The sequence below is a fragment of the Lipotes vexillifer genome, unplaced genomic scaffold, assembly GCF_000442215.2.
Source record: "Lipotes vexillifer unplaced genomic scaffold, Lipotes_vexillifer_v1.1 scaffold1639, whole genome shotgun sequence".
Lineage (NCBI taxonomy): Eukaryota > Metazoa > Chordata > Mammalia > Artiodactyla > Lipotidae > Lipotes > Lipotes vexillifer.
Window position 1 is genome coordinate 1,465,525 of NW_006782296.1, and position 9,914 is coordinate 1,475,438.

Genomic DNA, 9,914 nt, shown 5'->3' on the forward strand with positions numbered 1-9,914 from the left:
CTGAACCTGCCACCTTTACCCCAAGTTGTGCACGTGTGTCCAGTGCACACACACTGGGGCACAGCTTTGGGGTGCAGAGCCAGATTAGATAAGGCACCCTGTGTGCTGGTGGCATCCATCCTCAGACAGGTCCTCTCCCACCACCAGGGAACGGACTTTGGGAAAGTCATCTCTGACCACCTGCAGACACTTGGGTGGCTGGAAGGGCTGGGAGTGCAGGCTCACTCCCAGTTCAGTTCCTGGGAAGTCAGGCCTCAGGGACAGAGGAGTGGCGGGGACGGGGTTGGGGGATGTCTTTGTTCTGGGCATGTGGTCTGCCCCCACCTATCCCTGCTGGGTCAGTGCCCAGGCCTCGACATCCTCCTCCTCCTCCCCTCAGCCTGGCAGTGTTCTGCCAGGGACTTCCCTGCTGTCACCAGGTGGGGGATCTTGCCTAACTGGTCTGAATGGATAGCTCAGAGGCGGAACTGGAAGCACCAATTGGGAGGAGTGGTGGGAAAAGCAGCCCCATTCAAGGGCTGAAAACAGTCCTTGCCTACCGGGCAAGACTTGACAAGGCCCCACCAAGAAGGCACAAGGAGGCTGCTGTTAGGACGTGAGGTTCAGCACACAGGCAGGTGCAAGTGGAGACAACCGTGGCCCAAACACACTCATCATTACCTCAAACTTTATTGCTCACGAGGAGTTCTCTACCGTCTCAACTCTGCAGGACCAAGGCTGCAGTTCTTCACGCACGGGGGGCCGGGGGTCTCTCCCTGGGGAGCAGCATGGCTCAATGTGGAGAGCTGGGCAGAGGCCACCTTGGCAAAACGTGGGGATGAGCTTCTCCCCAGATGGAATCTCAGGGGACATCCCCTCACCCCACGACAATTCACAGTTGATTAATGCTACATGAGTGCTGACCAGCTCCCCCGGAAAGAAGAGGCTGGGCTGGGATGATGGTAGGGGGTGCTCACCTTAAAGAAACCTGAAGGAGGTTTGAGGGGTCACATGCATGGAGAAGGCTCAAGAGCTGAGTCCCTTCACCCCATCTCCTGGCCTGCTTGTGCTCATGCAGAACCGCTGGCCTGCCCTCCTGGAGGGCAGCCATGAAAGTGCTTGAGGTCATCAGAGTGCAAAGTGCAGCTGGCAGTGCCCCCAAGACCAGGGGCAGCAGGACCAGTGAGTGTCTCGGGAAGCTCATGTGAGGCCGTTGAGAGCCGTGGCCTGGGTAAGAGTAGCGCCTGCGTCTGCTGCCTTCTCTCGAGTCTATCGTGCTCTGTCCTCAGACCGTTCCCATCAGGTAGGTCTCATGTCGCCCTTCACTACTACAGATGAAGGAGCTGAGTGCCAGCTGGGCAGGGGCGGTGCTGGCCCTGCGGTTGGGGCTCGGGGCCTGCTGCTCTGGGGAAAACTGGTGGCCAGCAGCAAAGGGGCATGTGCTTAGAGACTGAGAACCATGTCACTTGAACGCCTTCTCTGGTCCTTGGCTGAAGCTGAGCTCAGCTCAGGGCCTGGGTTGTGGCTCCCTGAGAAGTGTGGTGTTTTCTCCCAGGGAGACCCCCAGTGTCAGGCATTCCTCCCTCCCTGACCTGGTCTGAAAAGCACCTAGAGATAGAAGGGGGGCTGATGGCCAGGCAAGGCCGGCCAAGGGCGTCAGAGGGCCCCCTCCATTAACCCAAGGGTAGGCACACCTGCTGCCCCAGTCCTGTACTGGGCCTGGGGGTAGGTCATTAGATGCTCATACCTGCCTGGAACCTGAGGGAGGGGCTCGCCCACCTCTCTGGGACCTGGGCCGGAAGCCACTCTCCCCTGACTGCCACCAAGTGGTCACTGATCCTAATGGGTCAGGCCAGCTTGTCAGGACCAAGGCAGAGAAGACCCTCTTTGTTCCCCATGGGAAGAGGCCTCCTGTCTTCCTCCTCCTCCTCCTCATGTGGGCTCAGGAAGGACACAGGTGGGAGATCCTGGGAGGTGTTCTGCTAGCCCCACCTTACTGCTGCCAGCCCCTGGTCCCACCGCTGAGCCACAGGCTGGCAGAGCCCTGGGAGACCCCTGTCTCAGGGGCAGCATTGAGCACCGAGAAGGAAGGTCGCTTCTGGCTGAGTGGAGCCAGTGGTGGAAGGCTGCTTAGGGCCTGTTCTCCAGCTGGCCGTGCTTGACCCTCCAGCTCCAGGCGAAGCTGCCATCAGGGGCCAGGGTGCACTGCAGGTCGATGCCCGAGTCTGGCACCTCCATGTCGTAGCGCACGGGCTGCCCATCCTTGGTCACCAGGCTGAAGGCTGAGGCTGGGATCTGGGGGCAGAGCAAATGAATGGGCCTGAGAGTGGCAAGGGGCACCGAAGGTTCCTAGAAGTGCGGTGCTGATGGTCTCCTGCCGTGCTGGCAGACACCTCCCTCCAGCCGAGTAGGCAGCCCTGAGGTATCATCTACCTTTCATTCTGGAACACTTGCAGAATCTCACCTGGCCCAAGTGTGGATCCTGAGGACCCTTCAATCACCACGGCCAGTCTTGCCCTGGGACCCCGGCGGACATCTGGGGCCAACTATTCCCTCTGGTGCCATTTCTACTTATTCAAAAGCCTCCTTCCTGGAGGACTGGGCTAGGTGCACTGGGTTCTAAGTGTGTACCTGCCCCCTTACCTGGCTGCTGATGCCGGTTGCGATGTCTCCCACCTTGACCCGGTGGAATTCCCGGATGTGCAGGTGTTCGCCATTGAGAGACTGTATTTGGACTTTCACACCTAGAAGGCAGGTAAGGTGACGATCAGGGGAGTGGCTGCTAGCTCCCTAAGGCGCCCTGTGTAGGGGGAAGCAGGGTGGCTGTGGGGAAGCTGCAGAGATGACATGGAGGATGGAGTGGCTGCAATGTTATACCCCTGCTAGCTCGTACTGGGCATTTCCTGTCAACACCAGGAATTTGGCCTGCACAGTGCAAAGATCTAGGGTTGGCTCCTGTGGGGAAGTGCTATTTCAACTTACAAAGCAGAAAGGGACTGGAAACAGAGATTCTTAAATTAGATTGTGGGCAACTTAGATTGTAAGTCCCTGAGGTGGAGCGGCCTGTGGCTAGGCATGGGGGCTTGATGCCATGAGTCTCACTGTCCCCAGGGAACCGTGAGCTGATGAAACCCTCATTCTATCAAAATCACACGACCTCTGCAACCACACTTGAAAACAGAGTTCTACATATGTTGTCCTTCTCATCTTCTGACTTCAAATGTCAGAGGAGGATCTCAGCAAACCTACTACTGAGTTTTTTTTTTTTTTTAATATTTATTTATTTTTGGCTGCGTTGGGTCTTTGTAGCTGCGCGCAGGCTTTCTCTAGTTGCGGAGAGCAGAGGCTACTCTTTGTTGTGGTGCACAGCCTTCTCGTTGCGGTGGCTTCTCTTGTTGCAGAGCACGGGCTCTAGGCGCATGGGCTTCAGTAGTTGTGGCTCATGGGCTCTAGAGCTCAGGCTCAGTAGTTGTGGCGCACGGGCTTTGTTGCTCTGTGGCATGTGGGATCTTCCCGGACCAGGGCTCAAACTCGTGTCCCCTGCACTGGCAGGCGTATTCTTAACCACCGCGCCACCAGGGAAGCCCCTATTGCTGACTTCTTGATTAAAACGCTCATGGGGTCCCGTTCTTCCTTTTCCCTTTAGAAGACATTCATTGCTCAGTTTTTGGACTCCAGGCCAGGAAAGACTGCTCTCTGCCCCAAGCTACAGGCCTTCTGGGACTCTATCAACTGCTCACAAGGGGCAATGGTCCTTGACTGCCCCATGAGGAAAGGCTCTGGGTGACCAGGGCCTTTACTCTAAACCAACTTAATGGCCAGGTACCTCAAATCCTGGGTGCCAGGTGCCTTCCTCTCCCTTCCCCACTGTGCCCCACTCTCAGACTCCCCAGTCCCAGGCGGATCAGGGGACTGTACCGTTGAAATAGCTCGGTGTGTCGGTGGGCCGCCCCCGGGCCAGCACCATGTTCCAGCTGGAGCTGCGGGCCTCCGCCTGGCTGCTCCACGAGTGCACGCCGGAACTCAGGGTGTCCCGCGAGCTCTGAGAGGCCTTGGACGGGTTCTGAAACAGGAGTGGGCACAGACTCAGGCCCCCGGGCTCAGGGAACCATCTCTGGCCTTGGTCTGATTTGGCGAGGAAGTGCCCACGTCCTAGGCTGGAGCGTGGCTCTCCTGAGCATCGGGGCGCAGCACAGGGCTGAGCTCCCAAGGGGCCCTTGGGCTGCAGGAGAGTGAACAGTAATTCTATGGGGACCAAAGCCAAGCCTTTGCCCTCACTGTCCTAGTAGCCAAACCAGTCCCTAATTCCCAGGTGTGCTGGAGATGGACCGTCTCATTCTGAGAAACCAGGACACCTGCCCCAGTGAAGACCCCTCCCAGAAGGAATGGGCACCCCTGTCACCTGCCCTTTACCCACTACTTGTGCACGGCCCCTTCACTGGCCGGACAAAAAGCACCTGCCCTGTGCCCCGGCTCCTGGCCCACGGCCGACTCACCTTCTCACTGTCATCTGACAGGGAGAGGCTGTCGACGCTGAGGCATGACAGGATTTGCTCCTGTTCCTCCAAAGAAAATGGCTGCGACAGGCTGTTCAGAAATAATTCTGCAGAGAAAGGAAGAAGATGGCTGTGAAAGACTGGGAGGGTCTGGCTGTGCCGTCGGCGTTCTTCTGCAGAGACTGCTGCCCCTGGGGACGAGGACGAAGCCCAGGCCTTGGTGCAGGGCCCAGGCCCATGCCCAGGGGCCTGTAGGCTGTGGCTGCCCATACCTATTTCCAGCTGTTGCAGCTCTTGCTCGGGGAAGGTTGCCTTCCGCTCTGGTGAGCTGGAGCTCTTGGCTGGGGCCGGATCCAGGGAGGACAGAGCCAGTGGTTCCCACGTCCCGGACTCTTCTTTGCCCCAGTGCAGGCTGGGAGACTTGTTCTGCTCTGGGGGCTCTGGGGGTGGAGGAGGCTGGAGCTTAGAGGCCCCGCCTGCTGCGTCCTCAGCTGGCTGGGGCCCCGGGGCCTCTGGTGAGAGCTCCCCTGGCGAGAGCTCCACTGGTGGGGCACATAGGGTCTGGTGAGGGTGCCCTTGGCTTGGCGGTGGGTGGGCTTGGAGTAGCGGCGGATGTCTTGGTTCTTTGTATTCTCCCTTCCAAGGGCTCCTCAGACCTCCCACTACAAAACAGAGAGCACACGTGGTGAGGTGGAAATGGGCCAGGCCAGGTGGCCTTTCCTGAGCAGAAGAGGGCCAGAAGTGGGCAGTGAGGGAGGCCTTTTGCCCGGCCAGGACATGACTTCAGAGGGCAGTGTGTGGTCTCCAGAGGAGGCCTGTTCCATAAGATGGCCCCGATGACGGGACTAGGACAGTATTTCTTTTATTCCATTTTCCTCCTAGGTAACAACTGCAAATTTAAAAATTATAGAATTGGCTCCAGAGAAGGACTTTGTTAATATTAATAGTAAAGAGGAGATTTAAAAATAGCTCTGGAGTAATGCCAACTCACAGTTCCCAGGCGAATGGGCCTCGCTGACCCTCCGTCTCTCTTACCCCTCCCTTCCCGATAGTCAGTGCTTCCTGAAGACACCATTCCTCTGGAGTGGGGGGCAATTCAGCCCTGGGGCCATTACAACTACCATCTAGGTTTGGCGTCAGGGGGCTATGCAAGGTCTCTCTTCTGTTTTACTTATTCCCTTTCGTTCCCATAACCAGTCTCTCCCTTGCCACCCCCTACCCTGCCCCCGGCTGATGTTCTCTTATGTTCAACATGTCATTTTCGGTTTGATCGAATTCTTGCAAAGCATGTGTTGTTTTTATTTATCAATTTAAAAAAATACATTTATTTTATTTTTGGCTGCGTTGGGTCTTTGTTGCTGCACGTGGGCCTTTTCTCTAGTTGTGGCGAGCGGGGGCTACGCTCCGTTGCGGTGTGCGGGCTTCTCATTGCGGTGGCTTCTCTTGTTGCAGAGCACGGGCTCTAGGCGCGTGGGCTTCAGTAGGTGTGGCATGTGGGCTCAGCCATTGTGGCTCGCAGGCTCTAGAGTGCAGGCTCAGTAGTCGTGGCACACGGGCTCTAGAGTGCGGGCTCAGTAGTTGTGGCACACGGGCTTAGATGCTCCGCGGCACATGGGATCTTCCTGGACCAGGGCTCAAACCCACATCCCCCGCATTGGCAGGTGGATTCTTAACCACTGCGCCACCTTCCCTGGTGGCTTGATAAAGCCCTATTTATCAATTTTTAATTTCCAGAAAAGGCACTGTGTTCTAGGTAGGCCTTGCTCTGTTGGTCCTCTTTGCAGCCAGCACTGCGGCTTGAAGATCCAGCCAGCTTGCCCCGTGAGCACTGAGTTGCTTTAATTGCTGTGAGCGCTGCGTGGAGCATCCTCCACCCCCCACCCCCACCTTTGGCCTCTCCAAGCTCCCAGGGAGGGACACCCGACTCCCCTCCCACAAACGACACTGCAGCGTGCATCCGCAGGCGTGTCCCCTTATGGATCTGGGCAGAGTTTCTTTGGCGGTGTGCCCTGGAGTGGGGTGCTGGGTCCCGGGTCTGCAGACGTCTGCCGGAGTGCTGCCAGGTGCTCTCCAGCAGAGCGCAAAGGCCACTGTCCCTCATCCCCTCCAACACTTGGCGTGACACCAACTTCCTGATTTTCCCCACACAAATGGCTAGAAAGTGATACCTGGCTTTATTTCACATTCTCTGATACTGAGTTCAAGCCTCCCTTTATATGTTGTAACCCCTTGCCCCATCTCTGAGCACAGCCACTGCATCAAGACACAGTACTAAGCACAGTACAAGGCACAGTACTAAGCACTTTGACTCACGTGACCTCAGTCTTCCTAACAAGCCTGAGGTTGGTGTCATGCCCATGCTCTAGAAGGGAAACCAAGGCTCTGAGAGGCTGAGTACCTTGCTCTTGGCCACTACACGACCCCGCCTCCTCTCTCGCCCCCTGCAGCCAGCATGGGGCTCTTACCATGCTGCAGCGCCAGGCTGACCTTCCCCCCCAGCTCTGCTGCAGACGCTCGGTGGACAGGCTCTTTCCTGAGCCCTTCCTGGATGGCCTGGGCTGTGAGGGGGGCACAGGAGGGCGGGATCTCCCTCACAGGCGGAGGCTCGCTGGCAATCTGGGGGTCAAAAGGCAACATGTGAGGCCCGCCTCCCCGTCACTTCCTGGCCCCCGGCTTTCTGTTCTTGTTCCTCCCCACTCTCCCCTGCCCTGCTGTGTGGGGGTCGGTCACAAGGACTAGAGTGGCCTGGTCTAGAGTGAGGGCTGGGACTTTTCCAAGAAAAGGTAGGACAGCACAGAGCCAGGGGGTGAGGCGCCCATGACCCCCAGGCCCAGCCTGTCAGGAGGCAGGCAGAGGTGGCCTGGGGTGTGGATGCAAGAGAGCCCTGAACCATGAACCCAAGAAGACCCCTCACCTAGGATCTGCCCTTGGACCCTCAGATTCCAGTAGCCAAGTATTTTAGTCAGGATCCCACATTTATGATGAGGCCTCTGCTTGCTCCCATCGGCCAAAATGGGAGGCCACATCAAGCCTGCAGCCTGGGCCCCGTGGCCCTGCTGGCTGTCCCAGGTGCTGTCACGGACCTTGAGGCACAGCGGCCCTCGGAAGTACTGGGTCCAAGGGTGGCAGCCATTGAGCATGTGCAGCATCATGCAACAGCTGCTCCAGATGTCCACCTTGGCATCACAGGGCTTGCCCATCACCACCTCTGGCGCCATGTGGGTCTCTGTACCGGGGATGTAGTCCCCTGAGAAGGTGAGGAGAGACAGAAGAGGCAACTGTGAACTCTGATGGGCAGAAGCCTCGGCAATGACCACCCGAGTCAATTCCTGAAACACCCCGACTGTCTCAAAGTACTTTAAATAGAGATAAAGCCTCCAAATCAAACTTGCTGGGGCTGAGCCAAGTGTGCTGGGGACTAGGACAAAGAATGTATCATCCAAAACACAGGCTCTGCTCTGTGGACCAAACCCTTAAAGTGCTTTCCAAAAGCCGGGGTGGGGGGGGTGGCCTGGACCCTGGAATTCGGTTGTAGGAGACTGATCAGTGGTATATGATGTTCCTAAAATGTAGGTTAGAAAAAACAAGGAAAAAGAAAACTTATATGCATAAAAGACTAGAAAGATTAATGCCAGATGTGAACAGTATTTTTTTCCGGCGGTTTGTATTTTTGCTTAGCTTTACTTTCTGCAAAAGATATTAGAAAAGATATTTTTGTAATAAGAAGAAAACACTACAGTTATTCCAAAGTGGAGGGCAGATGTCCATGTTCAATTTACATCTTCAGAATTACCAACAGTCCTTTAACAACAAAGAATCACTTCTAAAAGACTGTTTTTCCTTTGGTCAAAATGAAATAATTTTATGCTAATGCTATAAATAAAAAAGCAGGGCACAAAATCGTGTTATAATGGCCTTAACTATGTATGGAAAAAAAAAGACCTGGAGGGAATTATCTAAAATATTCATGATTATCTCTCTGGGCAAGAGGGATGGTGAGAATTCTTTTTTCCTCCCCTTCCATACCACTTAACACTGTAGTTGCCAAATATTTTACAGTAGGTATGGATTATTTTGATAATCAGAAGAATGTAAGTTAAAAACAGAGATTTCTTCAGCTACTGAGCCCCAGCCCCTTGGTCAGCCTTCCCATTTTGCTTTCAGAAACTGTGCTCTCAGACACACAGGAGGGCTGAGGTTGCAGGCTGGTAGCACAGCTCCCCAGAAAAGGCTGGACAAGAGGGGTGGAGCTCTGGGGGCTCTGAGGTAGGAGACCTGGGGACCTCGGGCGAGGCACCCAGCCTTTCTGTTCCCTACCCTGTATAACAGGAACGTCAGAAGCAAGCACCTGACATGCATTATTGCATTTAAGCCTAACAACAAAAGCTTCATGATAACCTAGGGCTGCTGTGGGCCTGAAGTACCTTGGTGGACCTAAAGTGCTCACATCTCTGATTGCCATTAAGGAAAGTACAGGAGAAGGCGCATGGCTAATGCGTAGTAAAGGCTACTGGCTATTATCATCGTGGGGAGCGGTGGCGGGGAGGGGCGTACCTGTGAGCAAAGACTTCCCCAGGCCATCAGGTTGAAGGCACACAGCATGGCCAAAGTCGCAGAGGGCTGCGTGGCTCCCATCGCTGGACAGGAGCACATTGTCGGCTGCCAGGCCACCCCCGGGAAGAAGAGGAACAGGTGAGTCAGCAAGGGCCCCGGCCCAATCTGCACCTCTGGCGAGGCGATTTTCTGGCTGACCCTGCATGGCAGCTGCTGCTTCTGATTAGTTTCAGTAGTCATGGAGGGAGGGAGGAGGGAATCAGTTCAGCCTGGAGGCAGGCAGCAGGCAGGATCTCTGAGGGTGAGGGGACAGTGCCACTCAGCTCTGCTGTCCCCACCCTCCCCCAGTGGTCACCAGTGTGGTAGGAGCTTGATCTGCTGTTCTCTGTGGGCATCGCCCACTGGAAACTACAGTGCCAGGCTGAGGGCTGGGAGAACACACTTTCCCTTCCTACTGGAGCAGGCCCAGAAAACCTGGGAGGAAACCAGGCAGGGTGGGGTGAGGAAGGAGCCCCATGGGGACCAGGGCCACAGGCGCCCTGAGCCTTACCTTTCACATCTCCATGTAGAATCCTTCGGGTATGGAGGTATTCCAGTCCTTCCAGAGCCTGGCCCAGGTAATAAAGAGCCCGGTCCTCTGGCAGACAGCCCCTCTGCTTTATGAGCTGGCCCAGCGAGCCACCTAGGAGACCAATGGCCAGTCTTTACATGGGGCTTTTCCAGGCCTGCAAGCCAGCCAAGGGCAAGTGCCTTCGAAGGGCAGGTGGTAGAAAGCAGGCCTTTCTTGCTTATGTCACAGGGTCAAGAGATTAAAAACGGATTGACTGGGCTTCCCTGGTGGCGCAGTGGTTGAGAGTCCGCCTGCCGATGCAGGGGACACTGGTT

At 56.0% G+C, this 9,914-nt stretch overlaps 1 protein-coding gene across 1 annotated transcript in view; it reads right to left on the reverse strand.

Annotated features, from left to right (window-relative positions):
- Positions 1-1,338: 1,338 nt before the first annotated feature.
- The window catches only part of MAP3K14 (mitogen-activated protein kinase kinase kinase 14), a 19,762-nt gene continuing 11,186 nt past the window's right edge, over positions 1,339-9,914 (reverse strand). The window contains exons 7-15 of the mRNA XM_007455143.1: positions 9,580-9,711; positions 9,030-9,134; positions 7,559-7,722; positions 6,941-7,091; positions 4,748-5,137; positions 4,476-4,582; positions 3,898-4,042; positions 2,623-2,723; positions 1,339-2,274 (exon numbers count right to left, since the gene is read on the reverse strand). Coding sequence (XP_007455205.1) covers positions 2,110-2,274; positions 2,623-2,723; positions 3,898-4,042; positions 4,476-4,582; positions 4,748-5,137; positions 6,941-7,091; positions 7,559-7,722; positions 9,030-9,134; positions 9,580-9,711 — 1,460 coding nt within the window. The 3' untranslated portion in view covers positions 1,339-2,109. The remainder of the gene's footprint in view (positions 2,275-2,622; positions 2,724-3,897; positions 4,043-4,475; positions 4,583-4,747; positions 5,138-6,940; positions 7,092-7,558; positions 7,723-9,029; positions 9,135-9,579; positions 9,712-9,914) is intronic.